General features: G+C 63.2%; 1 protein-coding gene across 7 annotated transcripts; it reads right to left on the reverse strand.

Annotated features, from left to right (window-relative positions):
• Window positions 1-1,661: 1,661 nt before the first annotated feature.
• Window positions 1,662-24,692, reverse strand: PDGFA (platelet derived growth factor subunit A). 7 transcript variants are annotated; one of them, XM_027526944.1, is made up of 8 exons: window positions 20,751-20,768; window positions 19,233-19,362; window positions 17,720-17,816; window positions 13,116-13,220; window positions 11,639-11,826; window positions 5,881-6,007; window positions 5,233-5,301; window positions 1,662-3,488 (listed from the first exon to the last, which is right to left on the reverse strand). In XM_027526944.1, exons 2-7 carry the CDS (start codon window positions 19,293-19,295, stop codon window positions 5,246-5,248), a joined length of 636 nt encoding a protein of 211 aa, XP_027382745.1. In that variant the 5' UTR covers window positions 19,296-19,362; window positions 20,751-20,768; the 3' UTR covers window positions 1,662-3,488; window positions 5,233-5,245. The 7 variants fall into 7 exon arrangements, with proteins under 7 accessions (XP_027382745.1, XP_027382744.1, XP_027382746.1 ...); XM_027526943.1 differs by lacking the exon at window positions 20,751-20,768 and adding an exon at window positions 20,269-20,553; XM_027526945.1 differs by lacking the exon at window positions 20,751-20,768 and adding an exon at window positions 19,758-19,774.
• Between the last annotated feature and the right edge of the window lie 1,794 nt (window positions 24,693-26,486).

A 26,486-nucleotide genomic window follows, 5' to 3' on the forward strand; every position in this document is an offset into this window, starting at 1 on the left:
CTGCAGACCCCCGAGGCCAGGCTGGGTTGGTCTCCAGCCTAGGGGTGACCCTGGGTTCCTCTCTCAAGAGCAGCCCCAGGGACACAGGGACACGCTCTGAGCAAACAGCTTCCTGGCCACTTGACCCTCAGGTCTCCCTTGGGGGCCCAGAAAAGACTCAAACCCTGGCCCTGTCTCCCAGGGACCCAGGCTGGTGAGGAGACACCCAGAAAGGAGCCGTGAGCAGGCAGGCAGCCCCAATGGGAGGAAGCTCCGGGGAGGCCCTGCTCTCATGCTCAGCCCAGCCCCACTGGGGAAGCGGGCCTGGCGGGCCGTCATCAGGGGTCCCGGGGTCCATCGGCCCACAGCCCCAGCAGACGCTCCCCCATCTGAGACTAGCTCCTCTTGCTCCCGTTCAGGGTCGGGAGCCCCATGAGTCCATCTGGAGCGTCCGCTCTGGGACAAGCTCTTACATTCACTACGGAGACCAGCACAGCTGTCCAATCAAGAGCAGGGAAACCACCTGCCAAGGTCACACACAAGGTCACCCAAGGTCACAGGGCCAGGTGGTCCTGGCAGGGAAGAGCCTGGCAGAGCCATATTCCCACACTCCACGCTCAGCGGCCCCCAGCACGTGAGCCGGGGTCTGCAGATGGACCTCTGGGCAAACAGCCCTCCCCAGCCTGGGTAGCGCAGGGCACCAGCTCGCCTATTCAGGCCAGGGGCCCACAGGGGGACAGCTGTCCACCGGGCTCCAAAAATGCTGGCTCCTTCACCTGGGCCGCCCACTTAGCCTGAGCCCCGAGACTCAGCTGTAATTGGTACCCCACGGAATAGACAGAACTGGCGAGGCCAGTGTGAGGGGTCACGAGACCAGGATGGGGGGTCACGAGGCCAGCAGAAAGCACAGAGGTTGGGGGTACTTCCCAGCCAGGTAGGGCCCAAAGCCCACCCCAGGTTTCAGACTGCACTCTCAGAGAGGGCTGGGGTGGGAGGCCGGCAGGCGGCCGCAGTGCCTCCAGGGCTGAGCGTGGCCCTGCACTCCTGCTTTTGCCAGGGCTGCTGTGGGCAGCGCCCAGAGCATCCTCCCGCTGACAAACTCAGAACCACAGTGGGGTCCCCGGCTTCCTGCCCACCTCCCCCAAAGCCAAGAGAAAGGCCCTGAAGGAGCTGTGTTCACAGGTGCACAACCCAGGCAGACGGCTCTGATGGGCACTTCCAAGGCCCCCGGGATGGAGCCCAACTCCCTGCTTCACCATTTGACCCCTGGACGCCCCCTACAACAAGCGTTCTGCTCCCCAGCCCTTCACAGGCTCCGTTTTGGAGGCCCAGCACCCCACTGTATGGCCACATCTTCCTTAGGGGGCCTGTTCTCCCCATTTCTGTCTAGAGCTTCCAGGGAAGTTCACAACAGATGGGGGACAAGGGAGCTAAGCCAGCTGAGCGCGCCACCTGGACCCCTCGGGGGTCGATGACGCGGCCTCCCAGGAGTCCTGGAGCTGGACGGGCACTGGGCAGGGGCCAGCGTTCAGGGCCTAGTGCCTTTATCAGGGAACGGAGAGCAGGCCGAGACCCTCAGTCCCGTGACACGTGGTGGCCGCTCCCCACCAACATCCTCCCGGCTGCCGCTGGGGGCCCCACCCCTTCCTGGGCGTTCCTCTCCCCCAAGAGCACACCAAGCCTTTCTGCGCCATTGCTTTAATGGACAGACCATCAGACGCATTTGCCCAAAGAAAGAATAACTGAGCAGGGTTCTGGGCATCTCACCGGACGTAAATACACAGATCACGTTTGTACATCTCACATCAGACACGTATCCACAGCACAGGATCGCGCAGAGCGCCGCTGCGGGACACCCCTCCTGGGAGGGGCGGTCCCCCATGGGGCGGGGCCACGGCCCGCGACCACGCCCCCATGCGCTAGCTCAAAGGCGTCCTACAGCCGCGCGTGGAGGAAGCTCCTTAACGGACAGGTGAGTCCCGGGACGGGACGCTCCCTGTCACCGGAGACGGCCCCAGGGCAACAGAAGGGTCCCGACGGTCACTCGAGCTCCGAGGCGAGGACAGGGGCGGCAGGCCGCGGGCAATACGGGGCTGACCCAGTTCGCAGGCGCAGCAGACACTGCTGTCCACGCACTCCGAGGGATCAAATCTTCCTCATCCACTTGGCGTCTGACAGGGCGCGCCGCCGCGTCTCTGTGAGGTCACGATGCCGGTGCAGCTGTTCGGCCCAGTCGTCCAGAATCCCGGAGGCAGGCCCAGGACACCGAGACTTCCCGGTCACCACCTGGAGCTCCAGCACCACAGGCCACAGGCCATGTGGCGCTGATGGGCCGCGGCCACAAATGCTTTTCACCGTGAATGCATTTTGGTGGGTTTGTTTTTTTCCTTTTGGTTCAAAAAAAAAAAAAAATACCATGGCAGGCTCTCAGGTATATAAAACTTGGTAATATTAGACAAAAATACAAACTTCACCTTTACAAAAAAAACAAAATCAAACAACAACACACAGAATTTCCGTTGAATACACGTAAAGCGTAACATTTTACCAAAAATAAGAGTTTAGTTTCTGTCCAAACACGGCAGCAGCAGGGAGCAACCCCGGGCTGCAGCTCGGGAAAGCCGGGTCCTCAGGCCCGGCCACGCAGGCAGGAGGCTGGGGAACGGCATGTGATTGCTTCACGCAGTTCTCTCGAAATGGCTTAAATTAAAAGGCGGGTGAGACGGGGCAAGAAGAAACACGTACAGCCAGAAACATTTAGGAAATGATGCACGGGTGGGCATACCACGTTTATTTTAATACAGCTCATTCGCTTGCATCCTGCTAGGAAAGGTACCGTCCCCTGTACTGACTGTCACAGCAGCCTGGTGTTATCGGTGTAAATGTCTTCCAAAGAGATAATTAAAAAAAAAAAAGCTAGGCCAAGAGTAAAAAGGAAAGCTTAATAATCACTTTATGATGTAAAAAAAAAAAATCCACTTAAGGCTCTCAGGGAAGTTTCTGGATAAGACTCAAACACTACGGCAAGGAGATGTGGTTCCCCAGTCTTGGCTCCTGCGTGCGCCTGCAGAGCCCGCGGCCTCCGATCGCAGCCTTCAGAAAGCAGGCTCTGCATCCTCGGCAGAAGCACCTGTGACCACCCTGGACAGAGATCCAGTCCGCTGAGACGTCAGTCCTTCCGTCCCTCGGGGCGTCCCTCCATTCCGGCAACTGTTCAGATATTTCTGTGAGTGAGTTTGTTTGTCGTGTTCCGTGGGTTTGTTTGCTCTCTTTTTTTTTGACAAGGAAGCGTCTTATTGTTTCACCGAGTGCTACAATACTTGCTTTGATGTCACATGAACGACGTATACTGTCTCTTTGTTCTCCAAAGCGTGCATGGAGACAGTTTTCACGGAGGAGAACAAAGACCACGCTGGCAGTAAGCACCGTACATAGTAGGTTCAGGAATGTAACACGCCATGTACATCCGTGTCCCGGGAGAGGGCTGCTGGCTGATCTTCACCTCACATCTGCAGGCAGGAGAGAGACAGACACTGAGAGGCCACGAACTCACAAGAGCCATGACGGCACGCACACGCACGCATACACGCTGCGTGGTAGCTCGCAAGATTTAAAGCCTTTGTTAAATTTTCCAAATCAAATATGCCCCATTACCCTTTCTGTAACATCCTGACCAGAACTGGCACTCGGCTCTTGGGATCTCATAGAACACAGCTTCAGAGCAAGCCCCATTCTCCCATTGTACAGATGGGGAAAACTGAGGCCCAGAAGGGTTCTTCTGCTTTTCTCCTCACCTTTCTCTTTCTTCTGGCCTACAGCTTGGTATGATTTCTGGTGTTCCGGCAGCCATTCTGGGCCATGAGGCAATCCTGTCACCGGATGCCATCAGTGAGACACGGGTCTCTGTGACCAGGCGGGGCACATGGGTCTGAGCATGCAGCAGCTCTTCCCTGCCCTACACTGCCCGTCTGTTGCTCATCCGAACATTCACACCACACGCCCAGAGACCGAATGCTAGCAGGGAGGCAGGGACGGCACTCTCCCTTTAGGGTCTCTGTCATCAGCTGGCCCGTGGAGGCTTAGCCCGGTGGCTGCAGACTGGGAAGCACAGGCAGGTACTGATCAGCCCCTGCACACCCTCAGGACCCGAAGCCAAGGCTCGGCAGCTGGGGGCTGCTTCAGGATCTGTCTACGTGGACCCTTCCTCCCAGAGGAGCCTCCCGAGTGGACCTGGCCCACAGGCCTGAGAAGCTCCTGGCCTGGTCAGGTTCTACAGTTACACATCACTCAGCTGGGCCCTGGGTTCCCAGGCACCTGTCGCCAAGAGTTTCTCTCACAACTGTTTGTCTTGGATGCCATGGGCTCCACATACCCAGGAGCAAGGACCAGGCTCTCCAGAGGCAGACAGTCCAACAGGAAGGACCAGGAAGACTTAGCACTGCCTCCCTCCATGACAACCGCAGTTGCCCACACCCACCTCCCCTGGGAAGCCCCTCGAAAAGACCACTTTTCCCAGGCCCCCTCAGAGTGGAGGGGTGGCCAGTGAGATTAAAGCAAAAGTCACTGGGTCCTTTCACTGTTCTCCCCACCATAACCTTTCTTCCAGCCTGGAGTGTAACACGATTTCTGGAGCTGGGGCAGCCATGTCAGGCCACGAGGCTGAGCACGGACATCACCAATCCTGAAGTGGGTGTCTGATGATACTTTGAGACTGCCGTACCTGCTCTGGTCTCTACCTTATCTTGCCCTTATTTCTGGTGTGTTGTTAGCAGCCAAACACAATTTCCAGTACAGCAACCAACAGCCCTACATGTTTACAAAGCATTTCAGACAGGATCTATCCAGCCTTCAACGTCTCATCTGTGATCCTGGTAAGCCTCAGTTTTTCCATCTGTCGAAGGAGTGGGTAAGCTGTCTGTGTGATCCCAGCAATTAAACACGGGAGCTACTCCACTGCTGCTCAGGGAGCCCAGATCACCCCGCTCCTATGATCTCTGCCTCCCGATCAACGAGGGCCAAAGCCAGAGCGGGCACCCCAGAGCAGGAGGGGCTGGGGCCAGGCGTCCCGAGCGGCAGGAGAAGGGGCGGAGGACAGGAGCGTGGAGACCCGCAGCCCGGCCGGACAGACAGCGGAAGCTCGCGGACGGATCAAGGCCAATCAGGGCGCGTCCTCGCCTGTGGGTGATTCGCCGAGTGAGCGGGCGCTGCGCCTCCCACCCCAGGATGGCGGCGCGGCTGGCGGGTGGCTCCTACCTGGTTGGCCACGTTAGGTGGGTTTTAACCTTTTTCTTTTCCGTTTTTTACCTGACTCCCTACGCCTTCCTGTTGACAGAAGGGCAGGAAGGGTGAGTGGGCCTGAGGGAGGGTGTGGGGTGGAAACTGAAGCAATAAATACCTGGGGTGTTTGTCTTTCTGTAAAACAGCTCGATGGCGCTGGCAGGGAGACACTTCCTGGTCCCATGAGCCGGCCCGGCGCGGCGGTCACGACGCCGGGCTGCTCTGGGCAGAGTCTGGCCGAGAAGGCCAGGTCCCCGATCGCCAACACTGTGGCCAGCACCTGCCACCCGCCAGGGACGGGCCGCATCTCTCCAGCTCACCGCTCGGGCCGGGGCGGGAGACGGGACCCCACGGCGGCCTGACCCCTCCCTCCAGGCGCGTGGCCATGTCCCCGCGATGCTCTCGGGGGCAGCACACCCCCCGCCACAGCAGGTCCCGGGTCGCACGGGCCGCGCAGTGAACGCACAGTGACCGCAGGCCTGAGCCACAGGGCTCCGCCCCCGCCCCCCATGCCCCAGCCGCCCCCCAAGGCCACAGGCGCCGGCCCCGCCCCGCGCCCCTCCCACAGGCCACAGGTGCCGCCCCCCGCCCCGCCGCCGGCCCCGCCCCCCGGCTGGGACTCACCCGCCTCCTCCTCGCGGTGGTCGGGGCTCGGGCTGGCGCTCGTGCACGTGCACTCCAGGTGCTCCTCCAGCCGCACCTGCACCTCTTTTAACTTCGCCTTCTTCCTGAAGTACTCCACCTTGGCCACCTGTCGGGACAGCAGCGCGGCCGTGGACGAGCGGCACACGAGCCTGGGCGCCGGGACGACCCTTGACCCCTGACCTCCTCCCAGTGGGAAAAGCAGGGGCACCAGTGAGGAAGCAGTGAGACCCAGCAGTGAGGTGCAGCGTTTGTGGTTTGGTCCCATTTTAACTTGAGCCCAGAGGCTTGTGCCCGCCAGGAGAGGCCCTGAAGGATGCCCTGGAGGGGGAGGCTCTGGGTGACGAAAGGGGTTTGCTTCCACGCTTCAGGGATACGTGGAACAGCCACAGAGGTCGGCAAAGGTGCGCCTGACCATCAGCAGCCAGGGACCGGGGCTGCTGCTCGAGGCCCGGGACCATCCGCCCTCCGGCCCAACCCCGAGCCGCAAGGAGGAGCAGGAGGCATGGGCCCACCTGGGGCTCCAGACAAGGACCCCTCAGCCACCTGACGTGCAGCCGGCCCCAGCCCTGCAGCCTCACCCAGCTCCCAGAACAGCCCCCAGGGACACTCTCTCCATCCCTCGCTCTTCACCCAGGGACATGGGTGCGGGGCGGGGAGCAGGGCTTGGCCAAGGCCCACCTCCGGCACTTGGAGGCCTTGGGGAAGCCTGGCTCATGGGCCACAGCTGACCAGGGCAAATGGGACCCCAGGCCACAAACAGAAGCCTCCAGCCTGGGGACCCCGGGCAGGGGGTTACCCTGCACTCTGGTGGCCAGGCTGCCCACGTCATAGGCGAGCAGGCCTGGAGGCCCGTCCAGACCTGGAACGGCCACCTGGCCGCGTGAATTAACCAAGCAGAACAGAGCCGGTGGCCTGCCGGCCGTGTGAAGAGGCCGTGGCTCAGACGGGTCAGGAGCTGGGCCGGGTTTGGGGCCAGGCCCAAGGGTTTCCCAAGTCGAGACCTCGAGACCGGGTAGAGAGGAGGCCTCGGGTGGGAGCTCCTGCAGGCCTGGGGCCCGGCTGCCCCTGCCCCTTTCCCCGGGGAGAGTCCGAGAGGTGGGCAGCCAGCCTCCACCTTCCCATCTGTAAAGTGGGGACATAAGTCACATGCACCGGGGGTCACGGTGAAGGACAAACGGCCTCACGCACACATAAGCACCTGGAACTTGGGTCACTGTCCAGAGACCACTGAAGTCGGCACCTTTGCACAGAGCCTATCTAAGGCCCCCATCCAGACAGGCCAGCTTGCCGGCCCAAGCAGCCTTGTCCACTCCCCTGGGGCTCAGGCAGCAGGCACACAGGCCAGCGCCTCACCCCGCCCTGGACCCTGCTCTGAGTGCCCACACGCTTCCCACCACCCTGGCCTCTCCTGGGGGACACAGGCCACCCGAGGGCTTGGCCCTCTGGATGGCACGCCTCTGGCCAGTGGGCGCCTCCCCTGGTATCCTCTGCAGGGCAGGACGAGGACCCAGGCCCCCACGGCCGGCATGGGTGTGGGGGAGGGGGACGCTCGCCAGCCACCAGACAGGCCGCCCGGGGACCAGCGCTGGGCCCAGCAGCGCTGCCCCAGCGGGCCCCTCAGTGAAGGGTGCGCAACAGCGGCCACTTGAGTCTTTAGAGAAAAATCTTGTTTTTCTTATCACAGAAAAACAAACAGGGATTCATAGCCGCACCTGCAAGTATCCGGGCTGGTCCACCACCTCCATCTGGCCAGGAAATGGCTACATTTTTCCCCCAAGAATGCGCTGTGAATATTAAATTCTCAAAAGCGTCCTCCGCCCTAGCCAAGGCCACGATGAAGATGCTGACGTCCTTGGCGCCCCACCCCCTGGCGCCCCACCCCCAGACCTACCTACGCTGCAGCCTCTCGGAGCCCACACCCCATGCTCTCCCCGCCGTTTGTCTCGGCTGCTCCTGAAAAACCAGACACTCGGACTCCCCGCCATGGAGCTGCCCCACCTGCGGGGTCCCAGGCCAGACCCACCCGAGCACACCACCCCATGACGCCATCAGCCTTCTGAGCCAGGCCTTGGGTCCCTGTGCCCGCCAGCCCCCATGAAGCAGGACACCCCCAGGAGGGCCAGGGACAGCCGCGCCCTGCAGGGCCCCCTGACGCAGGTGGGAGGTGGGGTGTGGCATTGCGGAGGCCAGAGGCCCCCCGAGAGGTCCCAGGTCCAGAATAAACAGCAGCATCTCCCGAATCCCACGGGCCAGGCCCATGACTCTCACAGCAGCCTCGAGAGGGCACGACCGTGGCCCGCTTCACAGACTGAGAAACAGGCTGCACGGACAGGGCCTGGTTCACAGGGAGGGGTCCCGGACTTGCAACCAGCAGGGCCCCTGAGCGTGCCTCTCAGCCAGGGGACATCCTGAGTCCGCCAGGCAGGGTCACTGGGGCCCTGCAGCCCCAAGTCCACTCAGAACTGAGTCCGGCTCCCGGGGTCACGATGGACAGACCGACCTGGCTCCCAGGTGGGTGGCGGGAGGCCTTCTCCAGGCTCGGTCTAGAGGCCACAGTGGCCGGAGAAGAGAACCCAGCCCCAGGGCCTGCGGCCGATGGGGTCTGCCCTCCCTGACCGACTAGGGCTCAAGTCGGGCAAGCAACGGGCGCCTCGCTGCACAGGGCAGGGACTCAGGAGCCCGGCACGGAGGCATGCTGCCAGAGCTGCTGCCTCACCCTCACGGCCCGACCTGGCTCCCGGAACAGCAACGGCTGATGCGGCCCTGTGGGGACCCCCACCCAAAGCACAGGGCCCCTGTCCACGAGGGGTGCAGAAGCCCATCCTGGACTTCCCCGGGTAGACACGCCAGGCCCACCTCCCAGAGGCCGGAGGTCTGGCGAAGTCAGACTGCAGTTAACTGCCCAACATGGCCGCAGAGCTGAGCCCGCAGCTGCCCTGAAAGCAGGGCCGCCCCAAACTCCCAGCACCCGTGAGGCTGGAGGCCCACCCGGCGGCGGGGAGCCGCTCCTTCCGCCTGACCCGCCGCCGCCCACGCCCAGCTCCACCTGTCCCGGCCACAGAGGCTCAGGTCTAGGGGCGGGACCCGCATGTCAGCCCGCACCGGGGGGGCAGATGCCAGGCGCTGGCCTTGCTGAGCGGGGTGCCGGGGAGTGGCTGGGACCCCTGCCCACGTGGCAATACGGCAGGTCTGCAGGGGCTCCAGGGTCCACGAGCCGCCCCCAGGGCAGGCCCCGGAGGTCTCAGGCCGCCCTCCATGGAGGTCACAGCAGGGCTCTAGGGGCCAGGCCACCGACCTGGGCGTGTCCTGACCCCGGGCCCGGAGCCCCCTGCAGCTGAGGGTACCTACCTGGTTCAGTCACCCGGGAGACCGTCCCGGCCTCCCCGCCCTCTCCTCCCAATGAGGGGCCTCGGGCTGTGCGTCACCCTATGACCCCCAGCACCCACCCCATGTTCAGTCTGGGCCTTGAGGGCCGCTCTCTGCTCGGCCTCAACCCCAAATGGAACAGGGACGGCCCCTGGCCAGGCTGGGGGGTGGGCATGCTACAATGGGCCTCCTGTTCCCACTGACCTCTGTCTCCTCCCGCCAGGACCCCGGGGTCTGGGGCCGGATGTCTCCTTGCCGACCTCCTGATGGCAGGGCGGGAGGGGCCCTCCCCGGGAGAGGCGGGTGGGCGAAGGCGTGCGGGGTGCCGGATGCGGAGCTGGGTGGTCAGGCCCCCCGCGGCAGGCTGACCCCACTCTGGGCAGATGGAACTCGGCTCTCCCGCTCACTGGTCAGGCCGCTCCGGCAGACGGAGCACCTGCTCTCACCCACTGAGACCCCCGAGGAGCTGTGGACCACCCGCCCACCCTTAGGATGGACCAGGGGAGACAGAGGGTCACTGCCCAGCCTGGGACCAGACATGGCCTTGCCCTCACACCATGGGAAGCAAGAGTGGGAGCCGTGGGGGACCCCAAAGGCTGGAGCCACGGGCAGAGAGCCCGCTCCATTTCCACTCCCCTGTACCTCCAGGCCCCTGCTGCTGGCCCAACAGACAGGCTCCAGCATCCGTAAGCAGGACCATCTAATCTAGGGCACCCCACCCCCAGGCCCAAGAGACAAAGACCTCAGTTCCCTGGACTCCTGGGGCTCCTAAGACCCCTCAACACACCACAAGGAGGGACCCCCAGACCCAACGGAAGCCCAGGAGGCTGGGCTGAGAGCCAGGGCCACCGCTGAGCCCACAGGCAGGCATCAGGCCTGCTTCCTCCTTGAACCAAGGAGGACACAGCAGTGGGGCCCGCGGGGTGCCCAGGGCAGACGACCCCCCACCCGGAGCCTGAGGCCTGAGGCAGGAGCCAGCACGCCGGGCAGGCACTCCAGGGCACCTTGGCCCCAGGGGAGTGTCCACCTGAGACCACAGGCAGCCAGCCGTGGAATCCACTTACTCAATCTCCAAAGCACGCAGAGGACCAAGTCGCGAGGTCAAGTCAAGTCCCAGTTAGAGTCTAAAGTGCTTCTCGCGTGCCAGCTACAGGGTCCTTAACTCCACACCTCACTCTGGGGCCAGAAGCCTGGACTCAGGCTCGCAGGTGATCGGAAATAAATCCCAGTGGAGAAAAGAGTTCTACTGCACCCCCAGAGCAGAAGTCCACATTCCAGGAAAACTGGAGGCCCGGCTGAGTGGGGTGGGGCGGGGGGCGAGGGGGTGGGTGGCAGGGGCTCCTCCATGACACGGTGCCAAGTCCACGCCCAGGGCCACAGGGACCACAACCCACCCGGAGACAGACCTTCCGTGGGGGCAAGCAGTCCCCATGTCCCAGACCCACTCCCCCGAAGAGGCAGGTGCAGCCAGAGGGGAGCAAGCCCAGGCTAAGAAAGGCTTCCAGACATAGGGCCAGAAGCCAGGCCCGAGTTGAGCTGCCCAGTGACCTGAGGATGCAGAATTTCCCCCAGATTCAGAGGACAAGCCCCAGTATGTGTCCTAGGAACCTGCCCTGCTGCAAGACCCCGTGATGCACTTAGCGGTCAAACCAGCCAGCCTCCCGCCTGGGAGAAGGCCTCATAGTGAGCACTGGCCATGTACTGGTTCCCAGGAGCCCAACACGGGAGCAGAGACATCTGACCCAAGCCGCAGGGCCTGTGGTTCTCCACGCAGAGCACACCTTCCTGAAACAGGGGGCAACCTGGCCCCCAAAAGGACCCCCCTGGCTGGCGCCCCATCAACAGCACGTCCAGTGGAGAGGGACTCCCTCCCAGGTTTCACAGGGGCCAGAGGTCTAGCATGACAGGCGGTGCCTGGCCCTGCAGCCTGAGTTCTGAGCCAAGTTCTGAGCCATGGTGGGAGTCAGCCTCCCCACCCAGCCCCAGCCTGGGGCTCCCTTCCAGTCTCGGTGGGGAGAGGCTCTCAGGGGACGCCCAGCCCCCTTGCCACCACCAGAGCCCCCACTAAAGTGCCCAAGAGACCCTTCCAGAGCCTGGAGGAGACACGAGGCAGCTCTCAGCTAAATGGCTGGACACCATGCGAAACCCGTCGGCAAAGCCAACCACTTTTCTTGTGGATCTTAGGATCTCGTCGTCCTAAGACCCACGAGAGGCCCTTGGAGAGGGGACCAGACACCACCCCTAAACTACCCACCAGGACCCAAGCCCCAGTCCCGCCCCCGGGCCTCAGTGTGCCAGTCAGAGAAATGGCCGCATCCTCCGGCTCACCAGCCACAGCTGGCCGCCGCAGGCCAGGGATGCGCAGGCTCACCTTGACGTTCCGGTGGTGGACACGCGACGGCTGGCACTTGACGCTGCTCGTGTTGCAGCAGCCGGTGCAGCGCTTCACCTCCACGCACGGCGGCCAGATTAGGAAGTTAGCGGACGTGGGGTCCACCTGGCTCCGAGGTATCTCGTAAATGACAGTCCTGGTCTTGCAGACCGCTGGGATGGCCTCCTCTGCAGACGTGAGAGGCGGGTGAACGTGCCGGAAGCCCCAGGGCTGCAGCAGCTCCCAGGGGTCCAGGCAGGAGTGACCCACAGCCCATGGCTTCCGCCCACGGGACATGTCACCCAGCCCCTGGTCCAGCACAGGCAGAAAGACCCCCCAGCAGGGCGCCGCTGACTGGCCCGAAGGTGAGCGGTAACCTGAGGGCTGGGAGGGGAGACCCCAGAGGGGCAGGGTGCTGCAGAGAGCCTCCCTTGGGGTGTGGGGGCTGAAAAGGGGCTCACACAGCCCCTGAGGCCAGCTTGGAGCTGGGACACCACCTTCACTCAGGACCGGGGGCGGGGGGGCAGCTCTCACCTGCCCCCCCTCCCAAGGGCCCCGCCTCCCACAAGCACATTTCCAGTGGCCCCCAAATCAAGAGGGCAGGGTGCTGGTGACCCAGCCACCCCAGTGCGGGAGGGGGCCCCACTCACAGTGCCCAACCCAGCGCCCACCAGCAGGAAGGATCTGGGGAATCTAGCCAGGCAGGGCCACAGCCTTCAGTCTAGCCCCAGTTCCGTTCAAGGGCAGGCCCCCGGTTTGGAGCAGGACAGGCCCCCATCAGGCCCGAAGACTCGAGGCAGCACACGTCACCCGGGAGGGCCTGCTGGCCTCAACCAGGAATCGTCTACCCACACACCACGCCCAAAGGCAGAAGCTATAAAATTCATATTCTTGGAAAGACAGCTCAGACAGAGAGAGTCACATGCCCAAGGTCACAAGGAGGACGGACAGCTGTCAGGATCCCCAGGTGGCACGGGACTGGGTGGTCACACCCCCCAACTGCACCCCTGGGGCAAGGTCTCCCCTCAAAGCTGAGCCCAAGGCCCCAGGAGACCTCCATCAGCCAGTCACTCCTGAAGGGGCCAGGCAGACCCCAGATGCTCAGAGTGGGGCCAAGGGGCCAGGCCTGCAGGAGGTGGGGACCCCGGAAAGGGCCCCCCAGGCCCAGCATGGCTGCACCCACCCCTCCGCGGGGCGGCGGGGAGCACTCTGTGCTTGATGTTATGAACTGCAAATTAAACACAACCATCCTCCAGCGAGGCTGCCTCCAGCACAGGCCCCAACAAGACCGGGCACCTCAGGAATTTATGGCGGCTCCCCGCTTCTGGAAACTCTTGGCCCAGGCCAGGCCTGCAGCAGGGAATGGGGAGGGGGGCGCGGGGCCTGCACAGCAGAGAAGAGACGGACCCCGCGTCCTGGTCGGGGGGGAGGACGTGTCCCCGGAGCCCCTCCACAGCCCCCCAGCACAGGGACTCACCGATGCTCCTCTTCCTCCGGATGGGCACTGGCCGCTTCTCCAGGGCATGCTTGGCGCCGTGGCCCCCGTGGGCTCTCAGACTGGTTTCCAAAGGCTCCTCAGCTCCTACAGGAAAAAGAGGAGATGCCAACCGTCTGCCCACACCTGGGCCCCTGGGGCCTGCGCAGCAGCACACCCCACCGCCCTCCTCGTTACAGAGGGGGTCCCTCTGTACCCACAAGGGGGGGCCTCCAGACGTGTGCAGGATGAGACTCCCAATGCGGCCGGCACGAGGCTCCTGCCTGCCCTGCACCCCACCGTGAAGCTGCAGGCCAGTGGGGAAGGGCCTGCAGCCAGCCCGCCCGGGGCGCCTCCTCAGGGAAGCTGGATGAGGGCTGACCCAGGGGAGGTGCCTGAAGCCAGCCCGCCCTGCCCGCAAGGCTGAGCTGACAGGCCTTCTGCTGCTTGCTGGACAGCGCACCTTGGACAGCGGGCTGGACGGCAGACCCGCACAGGCTGCAGCCGCAACTTTTCCACCACCTCTGCTGCCTCCTCTGCTGCCCTCATTGACCCAATCCTGGCTGAGCATCCCGGCCTTGCAGGGGCATCAGGAGCAAGGCCAGACGGGGCCTCGGTCAGACCCCCCTAGTCCCTGAACGTCAGCCTGCCATGATGGCGAGTCCGCTAGAACCGGAGCGGCGCGTCCGGAGCCCAGCGCCCCGTGGGGGACACGGCTCTCAGGAAGGAAAGAGCTTTGAGTGGCCCCAGAGCCAAGGTCACCGCTGGGCCTAGCGCCCCAGGCTGGCTATAGCCCCCTCGGTACACACACCACCACCCGCTCTGCTCCCAGGGCCCCCAGACAGGGCTCGGAAGGGACACACACCTGCCGTCTGGGCGGACCCCGCCCAAGGACAGCACCTGCACCAGGGTAATGGGCCCTCAGACCTGGTGGGGCATCTCCCCGCCTCTCCCCTCCGTCACTGCTTCCCCCACTGTTAACCAGAGGCAGCGGGCTCTGAGAAGGCACGCCTCCAGGGCCACAGCTGCCCAGGGAGCCCGTTCTCACCACCTCCCCTCCCCAAGAAGCTCCAGTGGTATCCCAGCCATGAGCCCAGACCTGAGGACCCCCGTCCCCGATGTGCAGCACACAGAGGCCGTGGAGACTGTCCACATGCCGGCAGTCTGAACCTGCACTCACTAGAAACGAAGTGCAAACACAGAGAACGCAGCGGGAGCACAAGATGCGCCACCGTGCACCCCGCCGTCCAGGGGAACCCAGCTCTTCCCTCAAATGACTCAACGTTCCACTGCCGCTAATTTTTTCTGAGACCCAAAATAAGATCAGAACAGAACTACTCATGCAGTAAGAATTTCCCATCTACCAACTGTTACAAGAAGCATTTTTTCACGAAAAAAGTGACATTATGAGTCACGTCCTGGTGGTGGCCATCTTGCCATCGCCAAGCCCAGGAGCAGGTGGTCAATCCTGAGCTTCTAGGAGACAACGCAACGGCAGCAACGCAGGCCGCACCCCACCCCGCGCTCCAGCCAGGCAACAGCGGCCTTCCGCGACATCGTGGTGCCGTGCACACAGTAGGGGCTGCCGCCTCCCCACCTCAGAAGAAACTGAGGCCAAAGCTCAGAAGAGCAAGCAAGGCCGATGGCCGGCAGGAGGCCCCCGACTGCCTGCCCCACACCCAGGTCTCTTGCCCCTGAAGAAGCAGAGAAGACAAAGCCTCCTCCTGGTCAATCAACTGTTCTGCAACCTGAACCCAGGACTCAATCCCCAGCAAGAGTAGCAAGAGCTCCCAGTCAGACAAGCTCATCCACTACCCTATGGAGACGGGTGGTCCGGAAACTCAGCCCAGACATCGCTGATGGGGAGGCAGCCCTCTGATTCATGTGGGTGGAGATGCAACAGGCAGGGATCCCCTTCCCAAGAGAAGGCCACACATGAATCACACCCGAAAATGGCTCTCAGGACAGTTCATCAACTGGTTTTCCCTTCTGCCTCTTCTGCACAGATGTCCGAAGGATAGAGAGCCGTCTTCCAGCCGTCAGTCCTGGAGGAGCATTAATGGCCTAATGGGATGATATTTATGTATCCTTACTCAATGGCCACGGGCGCCCAGCCAGGCTTCAGAGAACAAAGCTCCCGCGCGGCTGAATGCTCTGCTCTCAGCACGCCCGACACACAGGCCGCAAACTCCATGCTACTGGTCATTAAAAGACCACATGTTGGCCCCTGCACCCAAAGGTCACACGTGAAAAACCAACTGTCCGGTCCGTGAGCGCGCTCGGAGCTCGCGGGCGCGGGCAAGGAATCCACCGCCTGCGGGCCTGGGCGCAGCGACTCACCTGGGAGACGGGAACGGCCCGGCCCTGGAGGCCACGCCCACCTGCCAGTCACGAGGCCCCGCCCTGGGGAGGAGCCACTGCAAACCCGAGTCTCCTTTCCCGCTCCCAGGCGTAAGTCTGCAAGAGCTCCACTCGGAGCTGTAAGAGGAAGGACGGACACCCAGGCTAGCGGGTCTTCTCTGCACCCAGCCGCCCCCTCACTGATCCCACCTCTGGCTGACCCTGCTGGGGAGTCCTGGGCCTGGAGAAGTAACCTCACAGCAGTTTACAACCTTTCCTAGCAGCGGGATCCATTTCTACTCATTTGGGGCAGAAACAGAAGGTGGGGAAAAGACACCCACACCCCCCAGCCCACTCCTTCTGCAAAACAAGCTACAGAAGCAACCAGCTCAGGTCAGAGCTGAGAGGGGGACCACCCAGAGCTCTGATGAAGGAGCCGGCCCGGGGGTCTGTGTCACAAAGGGTCCCGGAGGGACACAGCTACTGAACAAAGGAGACCCTGGGGCCCCTCGAGTGTTCTCAGCCCAAAGCTCACCAGGCACTAGGAGCTCCCTCTCAGACCCCAGCTACCCTAACAGGTGGGGGAGGGAATGAGGCGGTCCACTCTGTCCACTCCCTGGGGCAGGAGGGAGCAGGCTCCCAGGGCTTTTATAAGGGGGCAATTTGAAACCAGCCCGGAGAACCGGCTGCTGCACCCTTGCTTCTTCTGTTTGGACCCTCCAAGGAGGCCATGGACCCAGAAGTCCGCAGGTCAGGAATGCTATCAGCATGACCCCAGAGCTGCAATGCTAAAAGCATTAATGGGGGGGGGGGGGGGGAGGCGGGGCTGCAGAAAACAGAATAAGAATGGTCCCAGCAGAAAGTGAATGGCCCATTTCCCCAACACAACCCAAAGCCGGTACTGCGGGAGGCCCAGCCTTTCCCAGGGAAAAAAACTCTGGGAAGCCAGTCCCCCCCTTGCCCAAGTCCATCAGGGAGCAGCAGAATGCAGGCAAGTGTTCTCCTCGGCTAACCAAAGCCAAACCCTTCTCCCCAGGGTTACACATCAAGGAACCAGATCAAAATCCCCCCCTGGCCCCACTCTGATCTCCAAGTGAAATTCTACCCCCTTCCTGATAAGGATCAGCCAAAGGATTTCCTGGGTCAAGAAACTACAGAAACCATCGCCCTTGCTAGAAAATGGTTTTGGCATGAAATGAAAATAGTTCAGGCCTTTCCACCACCATAATTAGGTACAAATTTCCAAATGACTAGACCATGTGATTTTACTTAATTCCTCCACTGCCCCCCTTTTTAGAGTAGTTTGCAGCGAAAGAAAAATCTTCATTTCACTTAAAATTCTCCCAGCCAACCCCTGGCTAATTTTGGTTGCCCTGTTTGACAAGCTCATCTGGGGCTCCTTTTTGTCCAGTCAACAGTAAGTTTTCTGACATGAGTATCCCCCTAGCTAACTCACAGTGGAGTTCCTGCCACAGAAATGCGGGCCAGAACCCTTGTCCTCTAGGAAGAGCTTCCTCTGGTCCACAGGCAAGCACAGCCACCCAGCACCACCGGCTCCCAGCCAGGCCAATATGGGTCGTCAGCACCTCTGCCCACCTGGGGCCAGTCCAACTCTGCAGCCGACACTCAAGAGCTTCAGAAGTCTGCTTGACACTGTTTCCTAAAGCGGCTCAGCTCCAGAGCCTGAGGGGGAGCCCCAAAATAGTCCCCAAACAGCAGAGTGTCCAAGGCGCGCCTTTTTTATTGGCTCATGAAAACAGAAAAACACAGGACTCACAACCACAAGGCCCAGCCCGGCAGCAGGAGCAGAGCAAATGCGCACCGATGACAAAGGGGCCCTCGGTGGGGCGGTGGGGGGCGGCACCGCGTACCAGCTTGCGCCCAGGTCGGGGCTCAGCGCCCAAGGTCTGGGCTGGCTCCTCCTGGCCGGAGGGCAGGCCCCGGACCGCACACCTGGCCGGGACGCCGGCGCCCTCTATGCGGCTTAACTTTCTGAGACACATTCGGCATTTTCCTTAAAGCAAAAAAACAATCCCTGGGCGAGTGAGCAGCCCCGGCCGCCGCCGGGAGAGAAAGTGGTGATTGGAAGAGAAACTCCTGACTCATCCGCCTGGGCTTTTATGGCCCGGGATTGGATTCTGACCTTTCGGTGCGCTCCTGCGCGGCGCCCGGCCCGGCCCGAACACGGGAGGCGGCACAGGGCGCACATACAGCCTGCCCGCCCGCCCGCGCCCTCCCCGCGCGCCGAGGGAAGGGGCGCGATTTACCTACGGAGTCTATCTCCAGGAGTCGCTGGAGGTCCCGGATGCTGTGGATCTGACTGTGCGCCAGCCTCTCAATGACCTCGCGGGGGATCTCGGCTTCCTGCAAGCATAGCAACACGGTCAGCGCCCGTGGCTGCCCAGAGCGCCTGGTCTCCCACCCGGCCCGCGCGGGCGCCTTGCAGGAAGGCCGCCGGACCCCCAGCCCGGGCCCTGGAGCCTAAGGCCCAGGGTGGGGCTGGATGAGACCCCCAATACAATTCTCCGTCCCCATTCGTGTCTGCCCTTTACAAAAAGAAACGGGTCCCCACGTTTAAATTAAAACACACACACACACACACACACACAAAACCCACGGGGCCCCTCTGCCCAGGGGTGTCCGTTACAGGTCTAGGGGTGGCGAGGGGCCCGGGGAGCTGCTGGTCTAATAGTGAAATCAACATCGAGAAAGATCAAGTTGAAATGCGTCACGGACCGGCGACGAAAGTCACGGCAGCCCTAACACTTTAATCTACCCGAGGTTTAAATTTCACACCCGGAATCCCGACCGAACCTGCGGGGGAGAGGGTCTGCAAACACGCGCGCGCACACTCACACTCGCCCCACCCCGGGCTCCGGCCCAGCTGCGGCCCTAGCGCCGACGAAGACGCCCCAAATCCAGCCGCGACTGGGAGGGGCTGCCAGGGAACGTGAGGGTTAAATATCTATCTCTCGCAGCTCCGGGTCCCAACCCAGACCACCCCCCACCTCTCGGCCTCCCCCTACTCTTTTCAGGTTTTTAAAGGGAGTAGGGGGTCGTGGGGGTCTCAAGCACTAAGTCCCCACGACGGGGGAGTAGAAAGTCATTTATCACAGCACAGCTCACGAGGATTCGAGATTGGGGGTGGGGGTGGGGACGCGGGTGGTGGGAGGGCGAGGGCTCCCGGCCCGGCCCCGGCTCGCCTAGCTCAGCCACCTGTAAGCAGGCCCCGCGCGGGCGGGACTGCGCCGGCCCACCCGCCGCTCCGGGCGTGGGGACCGGGACCCGGGGTCTGCGGCTCTGCGCTGCTCACCCTGCCTTCCGGGGGCTCCCGCTGCAACCGCCCCTACCAGTTTGTCGGGGGCTCTTCCCTCTTCCCCGGCTCCGCGAGCTCACACACACGCACACACACACACACACACACACACACACACCCCCTTCCGCGCTCCCGCACCCCAATGCTGCATTGTCCGCCGCGCCCTAGGTCTCCCTCCTCGGAGAGGAGCCCGCGGCCCCCGAAGTTTCTCCCCACTCGTCCACCCAGCCGCCACTCCGTCCCTCCGCGGCGGAGCGACGCAACACGCTGGAAACTCACCAGACACACTTAGGCATGGCAGAAAATAGAACCCAGTTAGGAAAATTTAAAAACCGACCACCCTAGCAGAAATCAAAACGCGCCCTGCAGAGCCCCGGAGCCCGGGCTCTCGGGCCCGCGGGCGGCCTCAGGGGGCGTGCGCAGGGGGAGTCGGAGAAAGGACAGGGCGCGGGGGTGGCACCCACCTCGGCCAGGGCATTGGCGAGGTACCCGCAGCCGAGGAGCAGCAGACAAGCCCAGGTCCTCATCGCGTCCCGAGGCACCGGTGGCTCGGCGGGGAGGCGAGGCCGCGGGGCGGGCGCTCCAGCCGGGCTCCTGTGACGGCGAAATTCAGTACCATCCCTCAGGGAACGCGGCCCGAAGGAGGGTGGCGCGGAGAGCAGGGAGCCGACGGAGCGCGCCCGGCGCGAGCAGCGAGTGCGGAGAGGCAGGCAGCGCCAGAGAGGAGGAGGAGCAGGGAGTGCGCGCTTGCCGCGCCCGCCGCGCCGGGAGCCTCCTGGGCCGCCGGGTAGGGGGTGGGGACGGAAGGGGCGGAGGGCGGGGGCTGGGCCTCTTCCTTGGTGCGTTCCCGGTGCTGGCCGCCGCCGCGCTCGTTCCCCGGCGCTGGCTCTAGGAGCGACCAGGCCGGTAATTCTGCATATTTGCGGGCGTCAGCCCCGAAAGGGACCCCCGAGCGAGGCTGGAGCCGCTGCCGCCGCACCACCCATCACCTGTCTGGACGCCCGGCCAGGCCCGGCGCGGGCTCGCGCTCTCCCTGCGGGCTGCGGGCGGCCCTGCGCGCCCACCAGCGGCCCCGCGCTCGCCTCCGGCCTCCTCTCGCCGCCGCCGCCGCCGCCCGGCCGGGCACGGCGCGGCCCAGCACGGCGCGGCCCGGCGGCCTGCGTGCGCCCCTCCGCGGCGCGCCCTCGGCTCCGGCGCCGCGCTCCGCCCTCCGCCGGCCCGAGCCGGGCAGCGCCCGCGGCCGCTCCGCCTGGCAGCCGCCGCCCGCCCGGGGCCTCGCCGCGCGGGCCTGAGGGCCGAGCCGGCGCCGCCGCCGCCGCCGGCAGAGAAGGAGGAGGAGGAGGCGGCGCGGGCAGGCCCGGCTCGCCGGAGTTGTGCGGGCTCCGTGGGGCGCGCGTGTGGAGCCGGCCGGCGGCGGGGAGGGGGTTATAGCGCAGCGCAGCGCCCCTCCCCCGCCCCCTCCCCCTCGCCTCCCCCGGATTCCGGGCCCCGGACCCGCACCTCGGAAGCGCGTGGGGGCCGAACGGGCCGGGCAGGGCCCCGCCGCGGCCGCAGTGAGCACACACACGCGCTCGCGCAGGCAGTAAAACCCATCAAGGCCCCGGGCCTGGCCCCGAGCACAGCCGCCGGGGCTCCGCGCGCTGCCCGGGGCTCCCCGGGCGCCCCTCCCTAGAGTTTGCCCACCCCCCAGTGCCAGCTGCAGCCCTGCAGCACCGGACGGGGAGGGGAGGAGGCGGCCGCAGAAGCGCCGCCGTCGCCGGCTCGCCTCTCTCGGGCCCCAGCGGCGGCAGAGGGCAGCGCCCAGAGCTGCTACGCCAAAAAGGGCAAAAGCGAGCCGGCCCCCGCCTCCCGCCCCCCGCCCTGGAGCTCCGGCCTCTGCACGGTTTGGATCCCGGGCCCCCGGCTCCCCCGCCATAAAAGGAGGGGGAGTGAGGCTCTGGTGAGAGGTGGGGCGGGTTTAGGGGCGCGTCTGGGACACTCACCTGGCGGCTGCCACGCGCCCCCGCCCGGAATCCGATGCCTGGGGCGTCTGAACGAGGAACCTCCACCCACATTCCGGGAGACGAGGGCGCCCCGGTCGGAGGAGGGGGCTGCCGCGGACCTCGTCCCCGCCCTGGGGTCCCGCACCCCCAAGTCCCCGCGCCCTCGTGGAAGGCCTGGCGGCGGTCTGAGCCAGAAACTCGAGGGCTGGAAGGGAGGAAAAGAAAAGAGCCGCTCGAGAGGAGCCCGGGCGTCTCAGCCTCCCGCGCCGGGATCCTACAGAGCGCCACCTCCGGCCACGGCGCCGCACAGAGCGATGCGGGGGAGCGACGCGAGGGAGGCCGAGGCCTGAGCGGGGCTGGACGGCGCCCCCGCCACCGAAGGGCGGTGCGCCGAGCTGGGTCCCTCCCGCCTGCCTAGGCAGGTGGGACCGCACCCTGGCGACGGGTCTCTAGAGGGGCGGAGAAGCCCCGGGATCAGGGCTAGATGGGTAACGAGCCAAGTGACCCCGCAGCTAGACGGAAGGCCATTAAAGGCTAGGGACTGCAAGTGGCTGGGTGGGCTGAGGAAACAGAACCCCGCCGGCCCGAGCCCTCCATCCCACACCCCCATCCTCCGGGCTAGGTCCCTGCCCCCACCCTGGCTGCCCTCCGGCCAAAGGCAGTGAAGGCGCAACCCTCCAGGCGTTCTTTCATCCTCGGCTCCTCGGGCTCCAGCATTTCAAAGGCCGAGTCTAGTGGGCCCTCGGTGGGGGGCGGGGGGGCCCTCAGCTTCCCCCAGATTCCGGGGAGGAGGGGTGGGCCCCTCCTGGGATTCCCAGGGGGCAGGGTCTCCCAGCGTTCAGCCCCCCAGCGCACCTGCCTCTCTCCCCTGCTAGCCTCACCTGCAGCCTCCCCCTCCCCCCAAAGCACGCACTCGGGGCTCAGAATGAAGGAGGGCTGAGGCAGAGCTCGGGAAGCCTTGGTACTGTCCGTGTCCACCCAAGTAGACTTTCCATTGCACTGGAGGGAGTCCGCTGGATGGTTTCCAGAAGGCAGCAAAGAGCACACTGCTTGGACTCAGGCTGGACCCCTGGCGGAGCCCAGAGACTTCCTGAGAGTTGACTGCATCACACCTGCTTGAGCATCGAGTTCCTCACAGGCAGAGGGGACCTGAGGACCCCCACGTCTTTGGGGCTGAAGGACTTGGTTTGATAGCCGGTGTTCGAATGAGGAAAGGTCGCATTGTATTGTAAGGGCTGGGGTGGGGGCTCTTCTGGCTCCAACCTCTGTACAGAGGCTCGCTAGTTCCTGGGGAGGGGGGTTCCACCAGCTTTGAGCAAGTGATTCACTCTGTGCCCCATCCCAGCCTGGAAATTCAGTGGCTCCCAGTTTGAGTTTGGGACAGAAATGTGGGTTTGGGGCAGAAGAGAAGAGATCTGGGAACATGGAATGGGGGCATCTTCTACGGGAGCCCAGACCAAAGTTAGAGAGCAGGCGAGATGGGGGTGGGGGGCCCGACGGAGGCATCCTTCTAATCGCTAGCGGCTATTAAAAATAAAACCTCGGCTCGTTGTCATAGCGACCACGACAACAGCCGCTGCCCAGGGTGGCACAAACTTGTGCAGCCGGTGACAGCCGCTTTTGGGGGAGACTCAGGGCAGACTCACACTGGGCCACCAAGGACAGCCCGCCCCCACCCTCCCCCCTCCTCCGGAAAAGCCGGCAGAAGGAGATCCCTAGGCGCTGTTTCCTAGACCTTGAATCGACTTGAGCAAGAATCACCAACCAGGACGGGAACCCACGCGTGCGGGGACTCCCCGGCCCTGGCGCCTCTCTCCAAGGCCCCTTCCCCTTTCAAATCCCGGCGTCTTCATCTCTGGGGAAGGGGCTGAGTGGGGAGGCGGTTTCAGATGGAGGCTCGGCTGCGGGAGAGGGGACCCTGGGTCCCGAAGCCAGGCACGTTGGGGGCTCCGGCACCTGCCCAGCCCGCCTGTCTTGCGATCCTGGCGGCTCAGGTGTGGTCACGTGCTCCTTTCTGCCCAGGAATCGAGTTTCATTTCCAGCCGCTATTAGGCGGTTCACACGGTTCACTGCAAACATTTGATAAAGAGGCTAAATATACATTGGAGTCGGAGGAGGCGTGGGCGGCCTCGCAGAGCGCAAAGGCGGGGCTCCGCGGGGCATCCCCGCCCAGGCCGAGAGTCCGGCTCGACCCCGACCAGTTCCAGGTTCCCGGTGCTCCCACCCCAACCGCCCCCCGACACACACACACAGTTGGGAGCCCAGGCCCAGGACACGCGGCCCTGGCAGGCTGTGGGCGCCCCTTGGCAACCAAAGGCCCCGAGGCGGAAGAAGGGGGCGCTGGGGGGGAGCTCCAGGGAGGGTAAGTGCTGGTGGGAGGTGAAGGCGCACCTGGCAGCCCGGGATGTCCGGTCGCCCCCGGAGCCGGTGCTTCCGGGCTATCTCCAGCGTCCCGGCGGCGCGCCCCGACGTGCAGCGGACCCATAATTAAGGTGAGTCAGGCGCTACAAATAGGTGCAGAGAGGGACTCCCGGTGCAGCTGGGTGACTGCGCGTCTGCCCCTCTCTGGTTCCTCTGGGCACCGCCCATGACCCCCCCCCCCCCCCACCCACGAAGGAGCGGGAAGGGCCTGGCCACTCCTGGAGAGGGGGGCTCCTTTATTAAGGACCTGAGGCCAGCCCAGGACCCTTCACCCCACAGCCCGCCTCGCCACGTGTGCAGTGCTGGCCTGGGGCCTGGCACCCGTTGGCACTCCATTGTTGCTGTCACCCTTTTACCATCCTTTTTTTTTTTTTTGCAGTGGGAGTCATGACTAACGTCCACTGGACACCTCGGTTTCTGAGTGGCCCCTGGGGGAGGAGAGCTGCCCCACCACCCCTCTTATAGATGCCAGGAAGTTGGGCACTGCCCGCAGCCCCAGAGTGCAGCCCCGGACAGCCACTCCTGGGCCAGCTCTCCCAGTGCTGGGGGTGGGCGCCGTCTCAGGCCTTCTGGCCCTGCAGGTTTCAGGGGGGCACGAAGAATGGTGGGGCCTCCTGGCAGTGAGGGCCTCAGGGCTGGAGCCCACACCTGCTCAATCCCCATCCCGAGGGGCGCTAGCTGCCTTCTGCCCCGTGACCTTGGCTTTGCTGGAGCGCTTTGTCCCTGCCCTGCCTTGCATCTGAAGAGTAGGGGCCGGCAACCTTGCTGTGCACGGCTGTCTCCCACCACCCAGCCTCCTGCCCAGGGAGGCGATCCCCACGCACCACCTGCAGGTCCTGGCACCCCAGGCTCGGGCACAGCTGCCTCCTCCTGGGTGGCCAGCTGGGCGTCCAGACCCAGGTCTCTGCCCACTGCCAAAGCAGATCTCAAAACAATTTGTCATGACGAAACACCACATCTCCCTTTATCTCTGGGCAAGGATTTCTTGGTTCAGGGCAATTAATCCAGGAGCGGCCTCAGCTGAGTGGGCAGCTCTCCTTGAAGATCAAAAGTGCCAGGCGGGTGTTAATTAAGTCATCATCTCAGCCGCCCCAGGCCCCGGTTCAGGATCAGGCCTTTCCAGTCTGCCCTCCCTATGCTCAGTGCTGGTTTTAACTCCCTATTAAATATTTTCCTTTTAAACACACAAACCGCAATGAAGTTTTACATAGCATATGGGCCTACAATCATTCTATGAATATTTTGTGAATGAAGACCTCTGGGAAGGGGCACTTGGGGGCTTCAGGAATCGAGGCCAGACCTAGTCTGGCTAGGATGGGAGCCCCCTGCCACGAGAGGCCCCTGGGCATTTGAAACGTGGCTGGTGTGTGCTGTTCATGTAAAATACACACAGCCTCCAAGACTTGGTATGAAGATAAAGAGTGCAAAATTTTTCATTAGTAAGTTTTACATTAGTTACCCGCAGAAATGATAACATTTTTGATATATGAATTCAATAAACTGTATTATTGCAATTAATTTCACACATTTGTTTTTCCTGTGTTTAATGTGGTGGCTAGAAAATTTAAAATACTGTGTGTGGCTTTAGTGACATTTCTACTGGACACAGCTGGTCTGGGCATCTGGAGTTCGTATCTCCTCAGTGGAGCCAAGCCAGTGAGTATGAGTAGGGCAGGGGCGGGGCGGAAGTCCTGCCCTGGGAAGCCCAAAGTCCCCGGAGACCAGAACAGCCCGGGGCCTGCTCTGCCCACCACACGGGCTTGCTTCGTCTGCCGTATGACCCTGAGCAAACTCTTCAGCATCTTGGAGCCTCAGCTCCCGCCTCTGGTCATAGCCAGCCCAGGGGGGCTGCTTTCGGAAATCCTCATTCACACAACAGGTATTTCTGTGCCGGGCACAGGAATGCAGCACTAACACGATGCCCTCACGGAGCCTACAGTCTCTCCAGGGAACAGTAAACGAGTGGCTAGTGTCCACGCTTCCAGGTCAGGAAGGCCTGTTTCTAAAGGAGTCAGTGCTGAGATCAGGATGGAACCTTCTAGGCAAAGCTCACAGCAGCCTACAGCAGCCTGTGCCAAGGCCTGGAAGCAGGAACCGGCTAGGCGTGTTGAGGGCCAGCAGGAGGGCATGAGCTGGGACCGGTGGGCAGTGGGCAGGTCCCACAGACCTCGAGGCCGTGTCAGGGGTGTGCACTTGTTCTAGGGGGACAGAGCCGACTGGTGGGCTATGGATTCGGACACATGCGGGGACAGAAAGAGAAACCGATCCCCCAGGGCCGCCTGCCAACTGGCCAGGCCCCAGTGGCAGACCTCACCCCACAGTTGTCTTCAGGATTTATAGCCGAGTTTGCATCTTAGGTGTGAATTCCAAGGTTCAAGTCTGGTGGGCACCTGGCTTGAGCCCAGAGCCAGTGCACACCTCCTTCCCCGGGGGCTCCCGGCAGGCCCCGTCCCTCTGTCCTGGCTGTGGATGGGGTGAGGGGGGTCGACAGTCTCCCTTGGCCTTCAGATTTGATGGGACTCAGCCTCCAGAGGGAGGCAGGAGTCTGGGGCTCACAGGTTGGTTGGGGAGAGGCATTGCTGGCTTCCCAGGCCTCCCAGAGGAAAGATGGTGAGAGCGTGTCCTCCAGAGAGAGGGACTCACTGGATGGAAAGGCTTCCCATGCAGGGAGGGCAGCACCTCCCTGAGTAAAGGCACAAGCCAGACCAGAGCCCGTGGGGTCAGCAGGGAGGTGACCTTGGCTCACAGGCGGGGGAGGGGGGTGGGGAGGACATCAGAGTGCCCTGAAGAGGCGGGGCTGCAGGGTGAGCACCCACGCTCCCAAAACAAAGAGGTGCACGGGCTCTGAGCGTGAAGAGGAAGGCAGGGTGCTGGGGTCATCAGAACAGCATGGAGCTCGGGACAAATGGGCCAGGACACGCAGAGCCCGGAAAAGCTAAAGGGACTCCAGAGGAGGAAACGAGAGACGTTGAAAGAGTCCTTCACTCAGTGCCACTGGGGCAGGTTAGAGAAACTACCTGATTAAATCCTCACTTCTCCTTGCCGCGAAGTACATTTCAAGGAATAAGAAACTAAGTTGGTAAGCAAACATTTTGGAACAAACTTCACCATGTATGTCTTGGGGGAGGCCCCCGCCCTCCACTGCAGCGTTCTCACCAAAACCATTCTTGAGGAGGGGAGGACACACCCAGGTTCAGAGAGACTCCAGCAGATACCTGCTCCTGACCCCTCGGAAACATCACCGCCGTGAACAGAACACGGAGAGAGCTGGAGGTCACCGCAGCTCCCAGTCCTGGACTGACTCCTCCGTCTAGA

This window comes from Bos indicus x Bos taurus, chromosome 25 (assembly GCF_003369695.1).
Source record: "Bos indicus x Bos taurus breed Angus x Brahman F1 hybrid chromosome 25, Bos_hybrid_MaternalHap_v2.0, whole genome shotgun sequence".
Classification (NCBI taxonomy): Eukaryota; Metazoa; Chordata; class Mammalia; order Artiodactyla; family Bovidae; genus Bos; species Bos indicus x Bos taurus.

Bases quoted from the DNA above. Each gene is read 5' to 3' on its own strand.
- PDGFA (XM_027526942.1), bottom strand. From the start codon at position 20,822: ATGTGGGTGGAGGTTCCTCGTTCAGACGCCCCAGGCATCGGATTCCGG. The intron at 17,817-20,750 runs GTGAGTGTCCCA...CTATGCTTGCAG, and splicing joins GGGCGCGTGGCAGCCGCCAG to GAAGCCGAGATCCCCCGCGA. The intron at 6,008-11,638 runs GTGAGCCTGCGC...CTGTCCCGACAG, and splicing joins TCCACCACCGGAACGTCAAG to GTGGCCAAGGTGGAGTACTT.